This window comes from Narcine bancroftii, chromosome 8, assembly GCF_036971445.1.
Source record: "Narcine bancroftii isolate sNarBan1 chromosome 8, sNarBan1.hap1, whole genome shotgun sequence".
Lineage (NCBI taxonomy): Eukaryota > Metazoa > Chordata > Chondrichthyes > Torpediniformes > Narcinidae > Narcine > Narcine bancroftii.
This window is the reverse complement of record NC_091476.1, coordinates 3567657-3593199: the sequence shown is the minus strand read 5'-3', so window position 1 is coordinate 3593199 and position 25543 is coordinate 3567657. Positions and strand designations below refer to the sequence as shown.

General features: G+C 38.8%; 1 protein-coding gene across 4 annotated transcripts in view; it reads left to right on the top strand.

Moving 5' to 3' along the window:
- septin6 (septin 6) overlaps positions 1-24565 on the top strand; it is a 72942-nt gene extending 48377 nt beyond the window's left edge. For 2 of the 4 annotated variants that reach the window (XM_069892640.1, XM_069892643.1), the window contains exons 5-10: positions 9036-9197; positions 9967-10063; positions 12685-12853; positions 18920-19052; positions 19224-19414; positions 23969-24565. In XM_069892640.1, coding sequence (XP_069748741.1) covers positions 9036-9197; positions 9967-10063; positions 12685-12853; positions 18920-19052; positions 19224-19414; positions 23969-23993 — 777 coding nt within the window. In that variant the 3' untranslated portion in view covers positions 23994-24565. Of the gene's footprint in view, positions 1-9035; positions 9198-9966; positions 10064-12684; positions 12854-18919; positions 19053-19223; positions 19415-20486; positions 20530-22937 lie in introns of all 4 variants that reach the window. The other 2 variants (XM_069892642.1, XM_069892641.1) reach the window with 2 other exon arrangements.
- Positions 24566-25543: the final 978 nt, after the last annotated feature.

The following is a 25543-nucleotide window of genomic DNA, read 5'->3' as shown; positions in this document are numbered from 1 at the left end:
TGGACTGACTAACTCTGTTGCAAACACCCGCAATTTCACACAGCAGTGAGCCTTCCCAAGGTTTTTTGTCTAGATTTCAAAGATTAATGGCTTTTCTGTGCTCTGCCAGGCATTATTGATTGCTGGGTTAAGCATTTGCAAACCTCTTATCAAAATAACAAAGTTAGGGATCTGGGAATTTTATAATTGATCCATCTATCTCTGGTACCAGGTGAAGTCTTTAGCCTCAAGGTTAGAAGTGGAGGAGTGAGGTGTGTGACCTTTCTTTAATCACAGAGGGTCTGTTCAGAAGCCTCTTTGCTGTCTCAGCCAGAGGAGTGTGGGACACAGCTTAGAGCAGGAGTAACCGACCGTTTAATTTTTAATTTAGACCTTCAGGACAGTAATGGGCCATTTCGGCCCATGGGCCTGTGCTGCCAAATTAACCTCCGGAACATACTCATGGGATGAAATGGCCTGTTATCGTGCAGTATGTCTAAATTAGAAATTAAAAGGTTGACCACACCTGGCTTAGAGAAATAGGAGGGATGGCGTGAAGACCAATGTCTCAAACAAAACTCAAAAATGCTATAAAGGCTTCTGGCGGCATCTGTGAAAAGAGAAAATGAAGCCATTACCTTCCTGTAGCAGGTGGATTGGGTGAGATGTCGAGTTTGGTGCAAAATCCCAACTTGGCTTATCCAAAACCAGCCTGATCCAAACCTGCTGCACTTAGCCTAGGTGTGAAGTTGCATTTCCGAACCCTGGCTGACTTCTGGTTGAGGGGAAAGCAAGCCCAAATCAAATATATAACTCACCCAGGATGAATTGTATTACATACCTTAATCTGCCTCCCAATAATTATTAACTGTGAACTATTAACGCACTGCCTCTTAGCTCCAAGGTCCAACTGTTCATGAATGTTTCTGGCCTGGAACCAGACAGGGTCACCCTCAAGGATATTGCTTCGGGGAAGTCACGTGATGGAGTAGTGGCCGGACGGTGAACTCCAGCCCTCTCCAGAAAAGTTGAAAAAAATAAAGGAAAGCACAAAGGCACAAAAATAAAAATTAAAGTAAAGTGAATATAAAGGTGGAAAGAAGATGGCGACGAAAAAAGAAAAGTCGAAACCAACGGTAAGAAGAGAGGAAGAGAAGACAACGGAAGAAGAAGGAGAAGGCCTTACCTGTTCGAAGAGGCCCGCGGTGGAGAGAGAAGCCCGCTCCCTCAGGTCGGTAGAAAGTGGACTACAAAAATGGCTCGCTGAGCCGAGTAAAAGTGCGCAACCGCGCATGCGTGAGGAGTCGCGCATGCGCGATGCGCATGCAAAAAAACACACCGAAGGGAGGGGCGACCAGCTGGGGAGTCGATCTCCACAGCCGGCAATGACAGCTACAGAACAGCAGCAGCAAGAGGAGAACATAGAAGACAACGAAAACAAGAAAGAAGAGAAGAAAAAGAAAACAAAGAAACAACAGATGGCCAACCCAGAGGAAGAGGAAGAGTACAGTGAAATGGAAGAAGAAGGGAAAGGCAAGACAATGGATATATTTTCTCTTATTAAAGAATACATGGATTCATTTAAAGAATGGCAAGCACAAGAATTTAGTGATTTAAGAAGAAGAATAAACAGTACAGAAGAGAAAGTGAATAAAATAGATATGACCATATCAGAAATAGGAAAAAGAATGGACAAGGTGGAAGAACGAGAAGCAGCAGTAGAAATGGAGGTAGAGGACTTAAAAAAGAAATTAGAAGAATCTAATAAAAAAAGTTAGAGACACAAGAGCTGTTAGCTCAGAAAATAGATATAATGGAAAATTATAACAGAAGAAATAATATAAAGATAGTGGGCCTTAAGGAAGATGAAGAAGGCAAGAATATGAGAGAGTTTATAAAAGATTGGATCCCCAGGATCTTAGGATGTCCAGAACTACAGAAAGAAATGGAAATAGAAAGGGCACATAGAGCATTAGCCTTTAAACCACAACCACAACAAAAGCCAAGATCCATTTTAGTAAAATTCCTAAGATATACTACAAGAGAAAAGGTACTGGAGAAGACAATGGAGAAAGTAAGAGAGGGCAACAAGCCACTGGAGTACAAAGGGCAAAAAATTTTTATTTATCCAGATATAAGTTTTGAACTCCTGAAGAAGAGAAAGGAGTTCAATACAGCAAAGGCGATTTTATGGAAGAAAGGGTATAAATTTATACTAAAGCATCCAGCGGTATTGAAAATATTTATTCCAGGACAGCAAAACAGACTATTCTTGGATCCAGAGGAAGCACGAAAATTTGCAGAACAATTACAAAATAGACTGAGAGATGAAGACGTGTAACGAGAGTACAAAAGACTGCGAACTAAAAAGACGTGTGTATAGGACTATATACATATATAATACATATAGTACATAAGTGTATGTGCATTTAAAAGAAAATATATAGTGTATAGAGAAGAATTAATGAGGGAAAAAAAGGGGAAGAGAGGAGTAAAGAGGGAATTTAGAGAGTGACCTTTGTTGTATATAAAAATTGAAATCTTTTCTGGGGGGGGCTGGGTAGGGAGAAATTACGGTCACTGCAAAATCAGTTGACAATTCGCAAATCCAAATGGAGAGGGGAGATGTGGTTGCCCGACAAGGGATAATGGGCAACTCAGGAAGGGGAGGGGACAATGGGGTTAAAGAAATATTAGGTAGGAGAATAAGGGGAATGTTTGATGTGTTAAAAATGTTGTCTTATAAACTGTTCAAAGAAAGAAAGCAGAAATGGATGAGAAGGAAAGGTGATGATGAGGAAACAGAAGGGAAAGATAAACAAAGTATAAAATGGCTACATTAAACTATATGACTTTAAATATTAATGGAATACATAACCAAATCAAAAGGAAGAAACTGCTAAATTTACTGAAAAAAGAAAAAATTGATATTGCATTTGTGCAAGAAACACACTTAACTGAAGTGGAGCACAAGAAATTAAAGAGAGATTGGATAGGACATGTAACGGCAGCGTCATATAACTCAAAAGCTAGAGGAGTGGCTATATTAATCAGTAAAAATGTACCAATTAAAATAGAAGAGGAAATAATAGATCCAGCAGGAAAATATGTAATGATAAAATGTCAGATATATTCGGAGTTTTGGAATTTACTTACTATATATTCGCCTAATGAAGAAGATCAAAAATTTATGCAGGATATTTTTCTGAAGATAGCAGATACGCAAGGGAATATATTAATAGGAGGGGATTTCAATCTCAATTTGGATTCAAACATAGATAAAACCGGGAAAAAAATTAACAGAAAGAATAAAGTAACCAAATTTATAATTAAATCGATGCAAGAAATGCAACTTTTGGATATATGGAGGAAACAACACCCAAAGGAAAAGGAATATTTATATTATTCGGATAGACATAAAACATATTCAAGAATAGATTTATTCCTGTTATCAGCTTGTATACAAGATAGAGTTAGGAAAACAGAATATAAAGCTAGAATATTATCGGACCATTCACCCTTGATATTGACAATAGAGTTAGAGGATATCCCTCCAAAAAGGTATAGATGGAGATTAAACCCCATGCTACTTAAAAGACAGGATTTTAGAGAATTCATAGAAAGACAAATTAAAATGTATTTTGAAATAAATACAGAATCAGTGAAGGATAAGTTTATATTATGGGACGCAATGAAAGCGTTCATCAGAGGGTTACGTAACTAAGATGAAGAAGGGTTACAATCAGGAAACAGAACAGTTGGAAAAGGAAATAGCAGATATAGAGAAAGAATTAGCAAGGAAGGAAGACACTACTAAAAGAAGGGAATTGGTAGATAAAAAAATAAAATATGAAACATTTCAAACATATAAGGTGGAGAAAAATATAATGAAGACAAAGCAGAAATATTACGAACTAGGAGAAAAAACGCACAAAATTCTAGCGTGGCAGCTTAAGACAGAACAAACTAAAAGAATGGAATTGGCATCAAGGAAAAAAGACAAACAGATCACATATAATCCAACGGAAATTAATGAAAATTTCAGAGAATTCTACGAACAATTATACCAAACTGAAAACGAAGGGAAAGAAGGCAAAATAGATGAATTCTTAGCTAAAATTGAACTACCGAAATTACAAACAGAGGAACAAAATAAATTAATAGAACCATTTGAAATAGTAGAAATACAAGAGACAATAAAAAATCTGCCGAATAATAAAGCACCAGGAGAGGATGATCTCCCAATAGAATTCTATAAAACATTTAAAGATTTATTAATTCCTCCCCTCCTGGAAGTAATCAACCAGATTGATGAGACACAAAGCTTACCAGATTCATGCAAAACAGCACAGTAATACCAAAGGCAGGGAAAGATCCACTTGCACCAGCATCATATCGACCAATATCTCTACTTAACACAGATTACAAGATAATAGCTAAATTATTAGCAAACAGATTAGCTGATTATGTACCAAAAATAGTAAGTCTTGACCAAACTGGATTCATAAAAAAAGACGAACAACAGATAATATTTGTAAGTTTATTAACTTAATTCATGCAGTAGAAGGAAATAAAACTCCAACAGTAGCGGTTGCTTTAGATGCAGAGAAGGCCTTCGACAGAGTAGAATGGAATTATTTATTCAAGGTACTACAAAAATTTAGTTTACCAGAGAAATATATTAATTGGATTAAAGCATTATATAAGGGGCCATTGGCAAGAGTGACAGTAAATGGATATGTATCAAAACATTTTAACTTAAGCAGATCAACAAGGCAGGGATACCCACTATCGCCTTTATTGTTCGCGTTAGCCATAGAACCACTTGCAGAACTGATAAGAACAGAAAATAAAATAAAAGGGATAAAAATAAAAGGCAAGGAATACAAAATCAGTTTATTTGCAGATGATGTTATAGTATACCTAACGGAACCAGAAACATCAATAAAAGAATTACATAAGAAATTGAAGGAGTATGGAGAAGTGTCGGGATACAAGATTAATGCAAATAAAAGTGAAGCAATGCCAATGAATAATGCGGATTTCTCAAAATTCAAGAAAGAATCACTGTTTAGATGGCAAATGCAAACAATACGATACCTAGGTATACAAATAAATAAAAACCTCAGCCATCTATATAAACTTAATTATTATCCACTAATGAAAAAAATACAGGAAGATTTAGAGCATTGGAAAGACTTACCATTAACACTAATAGGAAGGATAAACTGTATTAAAATGAACATTTTTCCAAGGATACAATACCTATTTCAGGCACTGCCAATACACTTGACAGAAAAAATCTTTAAGGAGTTAAAGAAAATAATAAGGAAATTTTTATGGAAAGTGGGGAAACCGAGGATAGCACTAGATAAATTAACAGAATGGTATAGACAAGGAGGCTTACAGCTGCCAAATTTTAAAAATTATTATAGAGCTGCACAATTAAGATATCTATCAGATTTTTACCAAACAAAAGAAAAGCCAGATTGGACTAGATTGGAGCTAGACAAAATAGGGGAGAAGATACCTGATATAAATGGGATGAAAAATTGGTAAAACATAGGAATTCTCCAGTATTGCACCATTTGCTTAATATTTGGAAGAAGATTCATGTAGAAAGAAATAAAACAAACTACCAATTATCAAAACTAATACTGACGCAAAATCAGCTAATCCCTTTTACAGTAGATAACCTGTCTTTTAGAGAATGGGAGAGAAAAGGGATTAAAAGAATAGAAAATTGTTTTTAAGGGAATAAATTATTATCCTTTGAACAAATGAAGGATAAATATAATATAACTCAAGATACAGTGCTGGCATATTACCAATTGAAATCCTATTTAAAGGATAAATTGGGAAGTAGTCTGAAGTTACCAGAAGAAAGCAATTTTGAATATCTGATTACAGACGCAATGATAATTAAAAAATTTATAACAAACACGTATATCAAATTACAAGAAAAGGAGAATGAGGAAATAAATGATAAAACTAAACAAAAGTGGGAACAAGATCTAAACATAAAGATAAAAAAGGAAACATGGGAGAGGTTATGTTTAGGAACTATGAGAAATACAATAAATACGAGATTACGTATGAAACAATATAATTGGATACTTAGGTTATATATCACTCCTCAAAAGTTAAATAAATGGGACCCAACAGTATCTGACAGATGTTTTCATTGTAAAAGAGAAATAGGAACAACAATTCATGCAATCTGGACTTGTGAAAAGGTGAAAAAATTTTGGGAAGGTCTAAACCAGATATTAAATAAAATTACAGAAAGCAATATACCAAAAAACCCAGAGATCTTCCTCCTAAGTAACATAAAAAATAAAGAATTTGGACTTGATTTGGAGGGTGTACAAAAAAGATTTGTTAAGATACCCCTAGCTGTAGCAAAAAAATGTATTATGTCAAACTGGAAATTAGAAGATAATTTGAAAATACAGCAATGGTATATAGAAATGAATAAATGTATTCCATTAGAAAAAATAACATATAGTTTAAGAAATAATATAACATTATTTGAACAAATATGGGAGCCGTACATGGAATATAATAGAGAAAACCTACCGGGACATCTATCACCTAAAATGACAAAAGGAAAAGAGAATGGAAAGAATTGACTCAGTGGAAGTTTTTGTTCGTTAATGTTGAGTGACAACATTGTTTGATGGGTTTGATGTATCTTGGACTCAGAGTTTTGAATGGATGGAGGGGGAGGTGGGGGGGAGGGGTGGAGGGATGGGGGGAGAAAACGACACTGTATATATTTGAAAGGAGAAATGTGTATATCTTGAATAATGTGATCTATAATGTGAAAAATAAAAAATTATTAAAAAATTAAAAATAAGGATATTGCTTCAATGGTATGTCCTTCTCCATCTGCCATTGCTGGAGAAGGAGAGTTTATAATTTATTCATGAATATCTTGCATTTCTAGCTTTGGACTTTCTCACATGAAAATCGCCACCTCTATTTGAAACTGAAACTCAGATCATCCTCAGTACAAAAGCCAAATCTTTCCTGGGTGGATACAACCTCATTCTCAGGCCTTGTCCTCCTACTTTTGTGGAGTTATGCACATTTGTTGCCCCTTCTTTCTCTTATCAGTCCTGCATACGTGTGACTATGAGCCCAGTCAGGCAAAAGGAATAGGAACAGGAGTCAACTAACTCCTCGACCTTGCTCCGCTTGTCATTTTCATTGTGGCAGATCGTGCACTCAGTTCTAACCATTTTTCACATTCTTCTCTAGTCCAACAATCTGTCTCAACCTTGACTGAGGTCAGCCTGCTGGAATGGGAAAGGAAAAGTGTTTTTCTAAATGACCAACCCTCCCCCCCCCATCCTGAAAATTCATTCCTGGCTCTAGACTTCACATCCTGATGAAACCATTCCTCAATGAGTGGCACGTCGGTCTCTTGGAGACTGATTGTAAGGAGCGGAACACTCCCTTGCCCTAATAAAAACAGACAATTATCAAAATATCCAAGCAGCTCCGGCAGCAACAACAGTGCAAAGAGAGAGTAATTGTTTCAGGCTGGTTACCTTTCGAAGAAGATAGAAACGAGACACGTGGAGAGAACTAAGAGAATATCTGAAGCAGGGTGATGGTACCTGCTGCAAGGGAACAGTGAGGCTTGTTGATCATGGCCAATCTGTCTGGAGAAGGAGGGGACAATCCGGGGTGGAGTGCTCTGGAATCTCTGTTTTATTTTTTAAAAATGCAAAATAAACAAGTGGGGAATTTTAATTAGTGGGGAATTTAACAACACCCGCATATTGAATACAGGGGAATTTACCGAAGTGGGTGTTGAGGTGGGGGATGGGGAGAGGGGGTGGTGGATGGCAGGGGAAAAATACCACTGATAAGTGGGGAATACACAGAGCTGTAAGTTGGCATGGAATGTCATGGAGCACATAACAAAAAGACAGTGAGAGGGAGGCAAGAAGGAGGAGAGACAAAATTACATGGGGCTCAGCAAAGAGGTGTCAGAGTTTTTACCCTCAATGCAAAGTGGTGCAGAAACTTCCATCTCGCCCACCTTAAAAAGAATGCATGATCTGCAATTAAACCAAGTGATGTCCTGTAATAAGAACATCACGCACAGCTCCCGCCCACTCATCCCTGCTCCCCATCTTCCACCAACGCTCGATTTCAGAAACCTGTCTCTCTCTCAGACCCTCCTCCAGACCATTCGCCACCACATGTCCTATTCTCCCTGTTGGATTCAGCAATGAAAACTGTCAATCATGCTCCCTTGCACCTACATGCTGAGCACCCTGAGAGGGAGGGGCAATGGGACCGCGTTTCTTTAGCAAAGTAAAAACACGGAAATGCTGGAGGGACTCAGCAGATCTCACAGCGTCCACAGGAGGTAAAGACTTAACTATCACTATATTCCTGTGGAGCTCTGGAATTCATACATTTCTTTCATCTTGGTTTAGTGCTTGAGATTATATAAGCCCTATATATATATATATATATATATATAAAATGTGTTGTCAATTTGTGTACCTGCTCATTTCATGTACTGGCAACTTCCTTGCCCTATTCATGTTATGAGCAGGTACACAAATTTGGTGTGACAATATATAGAGAGAGGCTCTAGGAAATGGCAGGCATTTTGCCAGCTCCAGCCCTAAAAAGTTAGCACTTAACCCCTGGGGACAATGTTCCTGAACAGAAATCCAAACACTACAGTTGTTGGAGATCTGCAATACAGGATGTTGCAAAGATTCACCAACTCAGGCAGCATATGCAGAGAGGAATAAGAATGGTATTGCACGTTGGTGATCATTTAATTAGAACTGGCTAGATCTTGTATCAATTAAAAGGGTTGGTTGCCTCAAAATGTCCTGAGGACTGTAGAGGGATCTACATAAGATAAGATGTTTATAAAGCTTGAATTAGGTTTCAACTCTCCAGTCCTGTAACCTTCTAAAATTTATCCCTGATACTTGCACCTTCAGTGCAGCCAGGAAACTTCTTTGAGCCGCTGTCTGGTGTAAACCTGTAGCCAAAGTTCTTTTTTTTAAATCCTTCAGGTCAATATCATTCCCATCATTGCCAAGGCAGATTCAGTCTCCAAAAATGAGCTCCAGAAATTCAAGATCAAGATCATGAGTGAATTGGTCAGCAATGGGGTTCAGATCTATCAGTTCCCCACAGATGATGAGACTGTGGCAGAGATCAATGGCATCATGAATGTAAGTTTGTCTGTTCTTTAACTTTGCACTGAACTGGAAACTGATTCATGTTCTCCAGGACTAGGTTAATAACAACTGGAAATACCAGATATCTATCAGGATGGCGGCAGACAGCTGTGGTTCGTTTTTCACCTTCACATGGGCGATGGGGAAGGGTAATCAATAACCATCTAGCTGAATAATAAATACAAGACTGCTTCAGGTCCTGAGCAGGTTGTAGAAGTGATGTCCATTGTAGACTTGACAAGGAACAAACAAGCCAGCCTAACCTTGCTTTTTACTTTAAAAAAATGTACATAGCAACTTAAAAATGATTTTCTAACCTTTAATGCAAGAAGTGCTTTTTCTATTATAATCTGAGGATATAACGCAAGTTTTTTTTTCCCCAAGTGAGAGAATGCAGGGAGGCTGGGATTAAAGTTTCTTGGATGAATCAGGGATTCTGTTGTTGCCTTTGTAGTGGCTCATGGCGCTTTTTCATAGTGGATTTGGAGAAATGATCTGCTATGGGTGTTTGTTACAAAGGAAATGATGCAAGGAGTTAGCATAAAAATGGGTCACAAGAATTTTTTAGGAAAGTGTGATCTGAAAAAATTGTGAATGTAGACAGAAATCTGTAGGTCAGTGGGGATGGAACTAATGGTTTGAAAGGTAAATACATCCTCCAAGGATCAAGTGACCTCCTGAACACCAAGGTCGAAACCAGCATTGGTGGGTGTGAGTTATTCTCTCAATGGTGTGTACTTAACTTTTTATTGTTGTCTTTCAGGCACATTTGCCATTTGCTGTTGTTGGAAGTACAGAGGAAATTAAGATTGGGAACAAGATGATGAAGGCACGGCAGTATCCTTGGGGCACTGTGCAGGGTAAGAGGGCTTCACTGGGTGGGAGCTAATTCTTTGTTGGAAGCAGAACATCTTGGTGACTTTGTTTCCATGTTAAGTGTAACTCATTGCAGCCAAAACTGTCACTGGAAAAGTAGTCTGACAAGCAAGAAACCATATTCCTCCACAGTTACCACATTGAACCTTGTAATCGGAGGATGTGCATTAGAACGGGGTCCTAGAGCACAACCAGCATCAGAATTTTCTGTTGTGTGAAGTCACACCATCCACATGTGCAAGTTTAGTGTCGTGGTTAGTGCAACTCTACTAGTGACCAGGTTAGTGCAACTCTACTAGTGACCAGGTTAGTGCAACTCTACTAGTGACCAGGTTTGAATCCAGCTCTCTCTGTCAGGAGTTTGTTCGTTCTCCCTGTGACCTCTATGGGTTTTCTCCAAAATGAACAGTTTAATTGGACAGCACGTGTTTCATGGCCCAGTCGAGCTTTCTTACATTTTGTATCAATAAACGTAAATTAAAAAAGAAATGAGAATTTAAAGAAAAAAATTGTGCTTTTTTTTTCTCAAATCAAATGAGCAAATTTCTATTACCAAAATGGCCATGATGCATTGGGGGGCAGCATGGTTCCCGTAGCAGTTAGCACCAGCGACTCAGCATCAAATTCATTGCTGTCTGTAAGGAGTTCCTAGGTTCTCCACCCCACTTCAAAAATGTGCGGGGCTGGTGGGTTAATTGGTGTATTTGGAGGGAGGCATGCTCATGGGGTGGAAGGACCTGTCACCAAGCTAGGAGTCTTTTTTAAAAAAATAAGAGGTTTGTCTCTAGTGTAACTGGGAAAAGAGTGCAGCCAAGTTGCCTTTTCTGAGTTTTTTTTATGCAGCTGTTTTGTTTTCATGCAGAAGCTCTGCAGGTTGTTTTTACAAGTTATTTTCACATTTTTAAAAAATATATATTTAAATTTTGACACACAGCACAGCAACAGGCCCTTTCAGCTCATGAGCCCAACTACACCCAATTGACATACAAACCCAATACATTTTGAAGGGTGGGAGGAAACCCACGCAGACACGGGGAGAATGTACCAACTCCTTACACAGATTGTGGGATTAGAACCCAGGTCACTGGTGCTGTAATTGCACTGTGTTAGCCATTACACTTTGTTTGAGGACTTTGGTAATTACTCAGTGCTCTTGCTGAACTGGCTGATCTGCCTCAGATCTGTCGCAGCTCAAGTGGCCTGAGATTTCTGCCTCCTGCTGCATTGGGCAGCGTCTGGCCAAGCGGGTGAGGGAATAGGGCTGGCAAATGCAAGGCCAGATTCTGCAGTGATGTTCCACCATTCACTCCCTCTCAGCAGAGTGGGTGCACAAGCTCTGAGATCATAGATGGGAAGTGGGGAGTGGTGTGAGGATGCTGGGAGGGTTTGGCAAAAGGGTGTTGCATGACATAAATGAGGAACTGTAGAGAGGTGACAGGGGCCTTGGCTGCATCTGCATGAGCTTCAAGTGTAGCATAATGGTTAGAGCAACACCATTACAGTGCCAGCAGCCTGGGATCGAATCTGGCGCTGTCTGTAAGGAGGATGTATGTTCTCCCTGTGATGGGTTTGTATGTTCTCCCTGTAATGGGTATGGGTTTTCTCCAGGTATTCCAGTTTCCTCACACCCTCCTGGAGGGTGAATTGGGTGTAATGGGCAACATTGGTTTCGTGATCCAGAACACTAATCTGCATTGTGTTCTGAATAGTCTAATTGGAGTTGTGGCCACGTGGAGTTGTGACCACGTGGAGTTGTGGCCACGTGGAGTTGTGGAACAGCACCAGGAATCAGTACAACTTTGAATGTCCTGATCATGGGCAATATCCTCTGACAACTCACCCTGCCGGAAATCTATCTGTGTCCTTCAAACTAATTCCAAACCTTTTAGAGTAACACAAACTGAGCACAAACAAGAAGTGGGGGGGGGGACTCAGCAGATCAGACAACATCTGTGGGTAGAAATGATCCTTCAGAGTCCTTATTGAGACTGGAGTAAGAAGGGGAGAGATCGTGTGTGAAGGGAGAAGATGAGGGTGGAATGGGGAAGACTATGAGGGGATCAGGTAATGGATAGAAGGTAGGAGAGGTGGAGGGAGAGGAGTGGGGATGGGAAAATAGTTCAAATTTGGGGTAGGGTAAGAAGAGATGGAGTCAATGGAACCAGATAGTGAGGGGGACGTAAAATTGGAAATATCACTGTTCATGCAGTTGGATTTAAGGATGTCCAGAAAGAAAATGATGTGTTTTTTCTTAAGATTGTTTGGCCTCATCCTGGCAAAGGATGAGACCGAGGACAAACTTGTCTATGTGGGAATGGTGAAAGGAATGAAGTACTTGCAAGTAGGAGTTCTTGCTAGGCCCACTAACTTTGTTATCCTGTGAGTCAGTCAGTGTTTGCCCACTTATTCCCCTGTCAGCCATTGGATGTTGAACAGCAATCCAGCGGGTCGTCACTGAAGCCAAAACATTCCTGCAAAGAGCTGTCCTGAAATAACTGGCGTAACAATGCAATGTTCCATGGAGCGGTGGGTGGATTTTTTTTTAAATAGTTCACTGTTTTGGCTTTCCCTTGTTGACAACCTGAAACACACAATTGCCTTGCAGTGGAGAATGAAAATCACTGCGACTTTGTAAAACTACGGGAGATGCTAATCCGCGTCAACATGGAAGACCTCCGGGAGCAGACGCACGCCCGTCACTACGAACTGTATCGGCGCTGCAAGCTGGAGGAGATGGGGTTCAAGGACACGGACCCTGATAACAAGCCCTTCAGGTAGCAACACGAGACTGGAGTTTCCCTTTGGCAGGCTGCATCAATGGGACAGGGTTGTATTCTCCTAGAAATAGACCTTTTTTTTTAAATTTTTTATTTTTCACACCATAAATCACATTAGTCATGATACACACTTTTTCCTTTTCACACATATTCAGTGACATTTTCTCCCCCCCCCCTCTCCTCCCAACCCACCCCCCCCACCCCCCCCCCCCCATCCATTTAAGGTATACAATCTAGGATACATTAAACCAGTCAGACAATGTTGTCACTCAACAAAAATACACCAGAAATTCTACTGAGTCCATTCTTTTCTTTCCTTCTCCTTCCATCAACTTAGGTAATGATTGTCCCCGGTAGGTTTTCGCTATTGTATTTAATGTAAGGCTCCCATATTTGTTCGAATATTTCAATATTATTTCTTAAACTATATGTTATTTTTTCTAATGGAATACATTTATTCATTTCTATATACCATTGTTGTATTTTCAAATTATCTTCCAATTTCCAGGTTAACATAATACATTTTTTTGCTACGGCTAGAGCTATCTTAATAAATCTTTTTTGTGCATCCTCCAAATCAATTCCAAATTCTTTGTTTTTTATGTTACTTAGGAGAAAGATCTCTGGATTCTTTGGTATATTGTTTTCTGTTATTTTATTTAATATCTGAGGATAAGAATCTATTTCCTGAAAAACAATTTTCTATTCTTTTAATCCCTTTTTTTTCCCATTCTCTAAAGGAAAGGTTATCTATTGTAAAAGGGAGTAACTTGTTTTGCGTCAATATTAGTTTTGGTAATTGATAATTTGTTTTATTTCTTTCTACATGAATCTTCTTCCAAATATTGAGGAGATGATGTAATACTGGAGAACTTCTATGTTGTACCAATTTTTCATCCCATTTATATAATGTGTTCAGGTATCTTTTCCCCTATTTTATCTAATTCTAATCTCGTCCAATCTGGCTTTTCCCTTGTTTGATAAAAATCTGATAGGTATCTTAATTGTGAGGCTCTATAATAATTTTTAAAGTTTGGCAGTTGTAAGCCTCCTTGTTTAAACCATTCTGTTAATTTATCTAGTGCTATCCTCGGTTTCCCCCCTCTCCATAAAAATTTCCTTATTATTTTCTTCAACTCCTTGAAGAATTTTTCTGTCAGTTGTATTGGCAATGCCTGAAATAAGTATAATATCCTTGGAAAAATGTTCATTTTAATACAGTTTATCCTTCCTATTAGTGGTAAATCTTTCCAATGCTCTGAATCGTCCTGTAATTTTTTCATTAGTGGATAATAATTGAGTTTATATAGTTGGCCGAGATTTTTGTTTATTTGTACACCTAGGTATCTTATTGCCTGCATTTGCCATCTAAATGGAGATTCCTTCTTAAATTTTGAGAAATCCGCATTATTCATAGGCATTGCTTCACTTTTATTTACGTTTATCTTGTAACCCGACACTTCTCCATATTCCTTCAATTTCTTATATAATTCTTTTATTGATAGTTCTGGTTCTGTTAAGTACAGTATCACATCATCCGCAAATAGACTGATTTTATATTCCCTGTCTTTTATTTTTATTCCTTTTATATTATTATCTATTCTTATCGATTCTGCTAGTGGTTCTATAGCTAGCGCAAACAATAATGGTGATAGTGGGCATCCCTGCCGCGTTGACCTGCTTAAGTTAAATTGCTTTGATACATGTCCATTTACTGTCACTTTCGCTAACGGTCCCTTATATAATGCTTTAATCCAATTAATATACTTCTCCGGTAAACTGAATTTTTGCAATACTTTGAACAAATAATTCCATTCTACTCTGTCAAAGGCCTTCTCTGCGTCTAAAGCAACTGCTACTGTAGGTGCTTTATTTCCTTCTACTGCATGAATTAAGTTAATAAATTTACAAATATTGTCTGTTGTGCGTCTTTTTTTGATAAATCCAGTTTGGTCTAAATTTACCATTTTCGGTACATGCTCTGCTAATCTGTTTGCTAATAGTTTAGCTAGTATCTTATAATCTGTGTTTAGTAAAGATATTGGTCTATATGACGCTGGTGAGAGTGGATCTTTCCCTTGCTTTAGTATTACTGTAATTATTGCTGTTTTGCATGAATCTGGTAAGCTTTGTGTTTCATCAATCTGGTTGATTACATCCAGGAGGGGCGGAATTAATAAGTCTTTAAATGTTTTGTAGAATTCTATTGGGAATCCATCCTCTCCTGGTGTCTTATTATTTGGTAATTTTTTTTTATTATCTCTTGTATTTCTACCATTCCAAATGGTTCTGTTAATTTATTTTGTTCCTCTATTTGTAGCTTTGGTAGTTCAATTTTAGTCAGAAATTCATCTATTTTCCCTTCTTTCCCTTCGTTTTCAGTTCGGTATAATTGTTCATAGAATTCTCTAAAGTTTTCCTTAATTTCTTTTGGATTATATGTAATTTGTTTGTCTTTTTTCCTTGATGCCAATACCATTTTCTTAGCTTGTTCTGTCTTAAGCTGCCATGCTAGAATTTTGTGCGTTTTTTTTCCCTAGTTCATAATATTTGTTTTGTCTTCATTATGTTCTTCTCCACCTTATATGTTTGTAGTGTTTCATATTTTATTTTTTTATCCGCCAATTCTCTTCTTTTAGTTGTATCTTCCTTCATTGCTAATTTTTTTTCTATATTTACTATTTCCCTTTCCAACTGCTCTGTTTCCTGATTATAGTCCTTCTTCATCTTGGTTACATAACTTATTATTTGCCCTCTAATGAATGCTTTCATTGCATCCCATAGTATAAACTTATCTTCCACTGATTTCGTATTTATTTCAAAATACATTTTTATTTGTTTTTCAATAAATTCTCTAAAATCCTGTCTTTTAAGTAGCATGGGATTTAATCTCCATCTATACATTCTTGGAGGGATGTCCTCTAGCTTTACTGTCAATATTAAGGGTGAATGGTCCGATAGTATTCTAGCTTTATATTCTGTTTTTCTTACTCTATCTTGCATACTAGCTGATAACAAAAATAGGTCTATTCTTGAGTATGTTTTATGTCTAGCCGAGTAATATGAATATTCCTTTTCTTTTGGGTGTTGTTTCCTCCATATATCCAAAAGTTGCATTTCTTCCATTGATTTAATTATAAATTTGGTTACTTTGTTCTTTCTGTTAATTTTTTTCCCAGTTTTATCCACATTTGAATCCAAATTCAGGTTGAAATCTCCTCCTATTAATATGTTCCCTTGCGTATTTTCTACCTTCTAAAAGATATCTTGCATAAACTTTTGATCTTCTTCGTTAGGTGAATATACATTGAGTAGATTCCAAAACTCCGAATATATCTGACATTTTATCATTACATATCTCCCTGCTGGATCTATTATTTCCTCTTCTATTTTAAATGGCACATTTTACTAATTAATATAGCCACTCCTCTTGCTTTTGAATTATATGATGCTGCTGTTACATGTCCTACCCAATCTCTCTTTAATTTCTTGTGCTCCAATTCAGTTAAGTGTGTTTCTTGCACAAATGCTATATCAATTTTTTCTTTTTTCAGTAAATTTAGCAGTTTCTTCCTTTTAATTTGGTTATGTATTCCATTAATATTTAAAGTCATATAGTTCAACGTAGCCATTTTATACTTTGTTTATCTTCCCTTTCCGTTTTTCCATCATTACCTTTCCTCCTTTTCCATTTCTGTTTTCTTATTTTAAACCCTTTATAAGACAACATTCCTAAAACATCAAACATTTTCCTTATTCTCCTATTTAAAACTTCTTTAGCCCCAATCTCCCCTTCCCCTCCTGAGTTGTCCTTTATCCCTTGTCGGACAACCACATCTCCCCTCTCCATTTGGGTTTGCGAATTCACTCGCAAGCGTCAGCTGATTTTGCAGTGACCGCAACTCCTCCCCACCCAGCCCCCCCCAGAAAAGATTTCACTTTTCATATGTAACAAAGGTCACTCTTTTAGTTCCTTCCTTATTCCCTCTATTCCCTTTCCTTCCCTAATTAATTCTTGTCTATACTATCTATATTTTTCTCTAAATACGGATACATTCACTTATGCACATTATACATATACACACTTATACCTCTTTACCCACATACATATAAATCGTGGTCATTTTTACTCTCATTACACGTCTTCATCCCTCAGTCTATTTTGTAATTGTTCTGCAAATTTTCGTGCTTCTTCTGGATCCGAGAATAGTCTGTTTTGTTGTCCTGGAATAAATATTTTCAATACCGCTGGATGCTTTAGTATAAACTTATACCCTTTCTTCCATAAAATCGCCTTTGCTGTATTGAACTCCTTTCTCTTCTTTAGGAGTTCAAAACTTATATCTGGATAAATGAAGATTTTTTGCCCTTTGTACTCCAGTGGCTTGTTGCCCTCTCTTACTTTCTCCATTGTCTTCTCCAGTACCTTTTCTCTTGTAGTATATCTTAGGAATTTTACTAAAATAGATCTTGGTTTTTGTTGTGGTTGTGGTTTAAAGGCCAATGCTCTATGTGCCCTTTCTATTTCCATTTCTTGCTGTAGTTCTGGACATCCTAGGATCCTAGGGATCCAATCTTTTATAAACTCTCTCATATTCTTGCCTTCTTCATCTTCCTTATGGCCCACTATCTTTATGTTTTTTCTTCTGTTATAATTTTCCATTATATCTATTTTCTGAGCTAACAGTTCTTGAGTCTCTATAACTTTTTTATTAGATTCCTCTAATTTCTTTTTTAAGTCCTCTACCTCCATTTCTGCTGCTACTGCCCGCTCTTCCATCTTGTCCATTTTTTTTCCCATTTCTATTAAGGTCATATCTATTTTATTCATTTTCTCTTCTGTGTTGTTTATTCTTTTTCTTAAATCCTTAAATTCCTGTGTTTGCCGTTCTTTAAATGACTCCATGTATCCTTTAATAAGAGCAAGTATATCCTTTACCTTGCCTTTCTTTTCTTCTTCTATTTCACTGTACTCTTCCTCTTCCTCTTCTTCTTCCTCTGGGTTGGCCATCTGTTGTTTCTTTGTTGCCCTTTTCTTCTCTTCTTTCTTGTTTCCATTGTCTTCTGTGGTCTCTTCTTGCTGCAGGTGTTCTGCAGCTGTCGTTGCCGGCTGTGGAGATCGACTCCCCAGCTGGTCACCCCTCCCGTCGGTGTGTTTTTTTTCATGCGCACCGCGCATGCACGAGGAGTCGCGCATGCGTGGTTGCGCACTTTTACTCGGCTCAACGAGCCATTTTTGTAGTCCACTTTCTACCGACCTGAGGGAGCGGGTTTCTCTCTCCACCGCGGGCCTCTTCGAACAGGTAAGGCCTTCTCCTTCTTCCTCCGTTGTCTTCTCTTCCTCTCTCCTTACCGTTGATTTCGATTTTTCTTTTTTTGTCGCCATCTTCTTTCCACCTTTATACTCACTTTTCTTTAACTTTTATTTCTGTGCCTTTGTGTTTTCCTTTGTTTTTTCCGACTTTTCTCGAGAGGGCTGGAGTTCACCGTCCCGGCCACTACTCCATCACGTGACTCCCCCTAGAAATAGACCTTGATGACCACAGATTTCTGTGGAATTTCACTGCTCTTTATCTAATCGTGTCCATAAACATGGCTGACTTGATGGCCATAATGAAATGATCTGTAGAGCAGTTGTTTATCTGCATGTCACTGTTCCATATTGTGTTGGAGCTAATTCCATTCCCTTCTTCAATTGGTTTGAACACCATTGTTATTCGAGATTAAATGACTGAGTAGATGTTAAGGCAGCTCCAGAGGGGCAGGGTGGGGAGAGTCATGTTCTGGATAATGCAGAGGAAGCAAATGTAATTTCTTGTTGGAAATGTGCTAATAAATGCATCTCTCTGGGCTCATTACTGAAGGAGGAAGTTTATTCTGGTTTGGCAAAATGTAATGGAAAGTTCAGATACAAGCTACATGTGGGAGCTGAACAAATGTTTGATCTGTCATTTCAAATGATTGTTTTTTTTCTCCATTTTGCTTTTTGCTTTCAGCAATCTCAATATTTGTCTTGTTTACTCAAAGCTTCACTCTCAGGCACATCACAACTGCCTTTTGTAGTTTGCAGGAAACTTATGAGGCAAAGAGGAATGAGTTTCTTGGAGAGCTGCAGAAGAAGGAGGAGGAGATGAGACAAATGTTTGTGACGAGAGTGAAAGAGAAGGAGTCAGAACTGAAAGAAGCAGAGAAAGAGGTAAACGTTGCTGCCCGATATGCCTGTTCAATAAAGCCTAGCAACCACAGAACTGCCATGCAGAATGAGGAGTTCCGCTGGCTGCTTTCTGGAGATGACCTACTGTGCTTTGTCACCAGTCAGTTGCTTGTGAAGGGCATTCGCTGTTTTAATGCCTCTCTCCTCTCGTAGTTACATGACAAGTTTGACCGGTTAAAGAAACTTCATCAGGATGAAAAGAAAAAGTTAGAGGACAAGAAGAAGAGTCTAGATGATGAGATAAATGCTTTTAAACAGAGAAAGTCTGCAGCTGAATTGCTTCACTCACAGGCCCAGCAGTCGGGAAGTCAGCAAACTCTCAAGCGAGAGAAAGAACGGAAGAAGTAAGCACAGATTTTTGTTCTTTTTATTTTGCCTTCCTGTATCCCTTGATTATTAATCCTCAGGGTTCAATTATTACCTGTTTTGATTTGTGTTCAGAAAATGTTTCAGAGTAGGAATGTTCCCTTGTATTTCTGTGCCCCACACTGATGACACCATGTGTCAGGATGGCATGAGAACATACTGCTTTCCATAAAGGGTCCTTATTGGGTGGTGGTTGCAACATCCTGTAACTGCATGTGGGATGCCCAGCGAGATGCTCGTCTGGCTGTGTGCACAGCAAGGTGTCTCATTGGTGTTTTCTACCCAAAGTTAGTGCTTCATACATGTAATCTTTAACTGGGACAATGCAATTTGCAGTCCAGTTGCAGATGGTTGAGGGATGCCTGTCTCGTTTGGTAGAGATGAAACAGTTTAGGAGGCAATAGAGAGAATGGATTCTACATGTGATTTATGAAATCAAATTTGAGGGGAGAACATTCTCAGGAAATGCATCAGAATTGGGAACCTGTCAAATTACGATGCTTCGACTACCCAGTGTTCCATGGTTACATCTCCTGTGGCTGGGTCATGAGGTCACGCCACTTTTAATTGCTTTGACTCGGTCTTTCAAATCGATGAACAGAAAGTAGATTCAATGTGGTATTTCAGTTTAGTATTTCAGTTCGGGTACAAAAGTAATGCTGTTCTGTGTGTGTGCGCACAGTTTAATTTCAGTCATCATGCTATAAAGCACTAGAAGCCAATGGGTGAGGGAATACCCAATTCTTTGTTCACATGCCCACACAAGTTCCTTACCAGAGCCTGTCGTGCTATGCCTGGAGATATGCAGGAAAGAAGTAAAAGCATTTTAATGATACAGAAGATTAAGCCACTGAATTGAAGCCTCAGTAATTGTTGTCCAGTTATAAAGAGTGTTGTTTGATTGGTAAGTAAAGTGATGAGATCTTTTAGAGTTGGTGAACTCTTGCCAGAAAATGGCAGGGTTTTTGTGAAAACAAGCAAGTGTTTCTGTGTTTACATTTTTACCACTGTTCATCTACATGAGCTTTTTGCATGTATATTATTTTACAGTTAATGCTGTTCACTGCATGTTGCATGAGACCCATATTTTCTGGTAAGCTTAATTGATTACTAACCTCCAGCACAGCAGTGGAATCAATTATCTAACAATCCTATGTGCTTCCATAGTGGTGATGCTTTGTCTAAGTCCGTGCTCTCTGTCATTGCACCTGTTTACCTTGCCATGGGACATGAATATTCACCTCCAGTACCCATTCTCAGCGGGGCCCCATGGCCCCCCTTCCCCCGGGGCCACAGTACTTTTCAGTAAAACCCTTGTTTTCTTTTCACTTCCGTTACATAAATGTTTTTTTATATAGTTGGTAGGAAAGAAGTACAGAAGAAACCAAAACTTGACTGATTCACAGGGACGGTGGGCGTAGCAGTTAGCACAACGCCTTTACAGCGCCAGCAATCAGCACCGGGGTTTGAATCCATGCTGTCTGTAAGGAGTTTGTACATTCTCCCCGTGTCTATGTGGGTTTTCCCCAGGGTCTCCGGTTTCCTCCCACCATTCAAAACTTACATGGGGTGTAGGTCAATTGGGCTGCACAGATTCATGGGCCAAAACGGCCTGTTACCGTACTGTATGTCTAAATTTTAAAAATTTAAATTAAGCAGAGTCCTAAGGGGGCCAGAGCCAAAAAAGGTTGAGAATGGCTGAGCTGCAGCGTTTTAGGCAAGGTTTTTTATTGTCTCCAATGTTGAATGGTGCCATTAAAGTATATGGCATAGTTCTAAATCTTCCACCCGTTTAGAAAGGCATGGATTGTGCAGCATCCTTTACAGTCTCTGATGCCTCAGTGCTTGTGGAGATACCAGTCATTTTTATGCACTGCAAAATCCTGAAAGTAACAAATAATCCTTTGAACTGAGGGGGTGATATTGACCAGCGTGCCAGGAAGAACTCCTGTTCTTAAGATTTTAATTTTTTTAAATGTAGACATGCAGCATGGTAACAGGCCCTTCCAGCCCACAACTCTGTGCTCCCCAAAGACCCCAGTTACCCTACAACCCTCATAAGCTTTGAAGGGTTGGGGGCAACTTTTTGGATCCAGTGGAAGGCAGATGGGTCATTACTTTAACACTTTAGTTGAAGGGTAGCAGTTTGGATAGTAGGGCTGAAAATCAGTCCTGAGCTACTTAGGTCCAACTTCCAGGTCATCAAATGAGGTGGCTCGCATGTTACCAATCTGAAACAGACAATGGACCAGCTTCTCCTGAATCATCATGATGCCTTTGATTTTAATATTAGTGGCAGATACTGCAAATGATTACAAATCATGAAAGTCTTCTGCTCCATTAGGTACGGCAGTAGAAAAGGTGATGCCCTCAAGTCCTTGTCTTTGTGCCTGTCTGCTGGAACAGACTTTGTTGGAATTAACAAAGCCCTTGTGCTGCCTTCATCTGTGCAACAACCTGCCTTTCTCCAACACATCTGGTTTCTGGGCAGCGGCAGCTTCACAATTAAATTTGGAACATAAATCTAAACAGATTTTTTCTTTGAATTTCCTGCCAGTTTTTCCCAGTTCAAATGTACATGCCCCATCCTTGGCTTCTGATGTCGGGGCTCCATTTATCTGACATGATCCCTTATCAAACAACAATACTACCTCTGTTCGGAGGGCTCTATTCCCCAATTTGCCATTCGGTACTTTTTGGAAGAGGAGAGAAGGGGGAAGATCCACTGTCTGAAGAGTCTTTCTCTCTCTAAGTTTGGAATCACATCCCCATTTAACGATTACCTCTTCGGAGGAACTGTTTTCTCCATATCTGCCTTTTTATTCCTTTTTGAGTGAGGAAGAATGTGCCCTGTCTGTTCCCCTAGTTGGGCCCCAAAGCCCAGGTATAATTTACATCCCCTCAAATCATTCTAGATCCAAAGGTCTCACTCCCAGAATGGCATACTTTGGGGCAAGGATCTAAAAAGAAACTGTGTGATTAAATAGTGCCATTCACATCCCTTTTTGGGGCACTTAAATTGGCAGTAGCATTGTACAAAGTCCTACCAACAGCTGTGAAAGTTACAGGATATTTTCTGTCTATATTGATGTTTATTTCTATTGGCCTGAGAATGCAGGTATTTCATAAAAATGTGCTTGGAGGAGGTTGCCTCTCACAGGGCCATTTGCCTTCAGCATCTCACTGAAATGATGGTCAAAATTGTGTTTAAAGTTGACTTGACCCTCCACTTTGGCAGAGTCGGCAAGTTAAGGAGCCACACCATCTGAAACTGTCAGGTTTGCTGGATCCCACACAAACTGATCTGATGAAGTAACTGAAACGGAAGGGTATTCCACTGCTGTGTGTATCAGAATGTTTGCTTTGTGTTTTAAGTTATAGAAGCCATTTTTGTATTTAACCTGCATTCATTATTTACATTGTGAACAGTACTTGGCTAAACATTTCATCTAGTTTAAAGTAACTCATGAAAAATTAATCCTACTTTTCTTTCATTTTCAGTTCAGGCTTCCTGTAGAATCCTTTCCTCAGCAAGTCGGGAATGAGCTCCCTTTTGTTCCCGGTTACATTGCCGTGCTTGTTCCTCTGACCCCCACCTCCCCTCCACCCATCCCCTCCCTCCATGCAGACATACATGTTCCGGCTTGATACTGTGGCTATTCTGAATGGAGGAATCCAGCAAAAAAATAGTATGGAACTGACAAAAGGACTGCCAGTTTACCACTTCAGTACTTGCATGGCAGCACATGAACCACCCAGTGAGCATCAAAGACCTGCTGCAGCTCAGTAATCCCAGCATTAAAAGACCTTGTGGGTGTCGGGTGCATTAGAGAACCTGGGAAGCAGTTGCATGAATCGTCATCATTTCTGCATCGCCCCCCTTGTGCTGCCTTATTTGTTGCTTGTTTCAGGCTACTCAACCATGTTATGATAAGATTTGACAAATCTTTGGGTTTTTTTGTTTCATTAACATTCATGGTACTTGAGTTACATTTTCAGCATGTTACAAAAGGCATGTTGGGGTGGAGAAATGTAAAATAAAGGATTTGGTTGAAATCCTAGGAGGAAAATTGATTGATTGAAATAGTGCAATGTTTACAGGAATTTCCACTTGTTTGCAAACCAAACAGAAATATTTTTTATCATAATTTTCCCTATTTTTTTAAACCAGATTTTTATTTTATTAATTTTCATTTTGGTATTTTATTTTAAAAATTACAAACTTTGGTTATCTGTTCATGGTTGTCTACAACAGAGTATAACACTGTGTAGTGTTTGTTCAAATCTATTTAAAACGTTCAGAGACACCGAGGGGATTAGTTTGAGGGCAGTTCTGTGTGTGTGTGCTTTTATATATAAAAAATTACTTTGATACCACTTGTCCTTCTGTACTGAAGGCATGCTAATATTGTGCCAGATAACAGTTTGAGCCAAAATGGGCTTTAAATACAAATAAATGTGAACTGAATTGTTTGAATTTCGCAGGCTGGCGATTCATTTCTGTCTATATTTTGTGCACTCTTTCCTTACAGTAACCCTTGGCTCTGCACTGAATAATTAGACATCCTGAGTGATTATGGAACATGTTTTCATTTTGCTTTATTAAGCTGTGATCCATATTAGACTGGACAGCAGCACATTGCCTATGGCCCAGGCGTTCGAAGTCAGAAGCCAGAAGTGCTTGTCTTTCCTTGAGCGCAAAAGCTTGTATTGCTCAAAGTAAAAGGCTTCTTTAAACAAAAATTGTAAATGATCAGTAGCAATGTACGCCCAGTGCATGTTTATTTTTAGGCCCTTAAGTGCATCATATTTGAGTGTTTTTGAAAAGGAATACATTGCACTGCTAGCAGAAGAGGTTGAAGCCTTTGAGCATTGCAAACCAACACTTGCTAAATTATTTTAAGTGCGAGATATTTGGATTACCTCTCTCCAGCTTTGCTAATCAGACAGAACTCTGATATTTTGAGACTCTACTAATAAAGTTTTTCACACCTCTTTCGACCATTTATTTGTGCAAAGATTGCACAAATTTTTGTAATTTTCACGTGGGTTTTTATCCTTGTGTGTGACTCCACAGATTGTTCTGGATATTTACAATGTGTTAAGCTATTAAAAGCTATTGCACCTCATTCACGGAGTCTTTATTTATTTGAAAGCATGACCTTCAAGCAGCAGTTCCTTGGTGCCAATCAGGTTTTCATCTTCCCAGGTCCCTCGGTCCTCTCACCCTGCTTTTATTTATTTCTCTTGGCTTTTGTTCAGTATCCTTTTCTGTGCACATGTCTGAAATATCTTGCTTTGTTGATGATCTATCTTGTGTTTTTCTCTCTGTAGCTTCTTTTAATATCTGCATGAGCTGCTCTTTGGAGGAGGAGACTGCGACCTGTGGAAGAGTTAGGGGACTTTTGTGCTGTTCTTTAACTGTGAAACTAACCCTGTACTCTTGAAAGGGCAATGGTCAGCTTGTGTGGGATGTTGTTGGACTTTTCCCACAGACCCGTCTTACCAGTGGGGCTAATGGCTGTGAAATGTTCTGTTTTTGAATTTTGCTTCTTTATGAATGAAGACTGCAACTTTGCAACATTTTGAGGCTTCTATGTTAAATTGGTTCCTATTCCCCAATGTGCTACATACATGTACCATTTGCCTCCCAGAGATGTACTTTTGATATAACATGGAGCTGAATTTTACATGTGATCCAATGAGGGATTATTTATTTAAAAAAACGTTTTGCTCCAAGATTGGTGAAAATATGCTGCTGGTCTGAGTAAATTAAAATAATTGGGAATGGGTTGCATCTTGCTCAAAGGGGTGGGAAATACCCAGGAGCTTGTAAAAACACAGAAAAATGTACCTGTTGTAAAATGGAACAATCTGAAATGTACTAAACCATCACAGGGGGTGGGCTGGGGAAACGTTTGTGCTAACTAAGCCATATTATTCCAGAATACTCCAAATTCAAATCCTGGTTTGGAGTGCATTGGTTTAGCTCTCTCTGGAGAATATGTGATCAACCTAATTTTTATCTGTTGCATAGGTAAATAGGTTGGACAAGCAAAGTGGTGGGGGGGGGGGGGGGGGTGGGGGAGGTGAAGAGCATCCAGCTC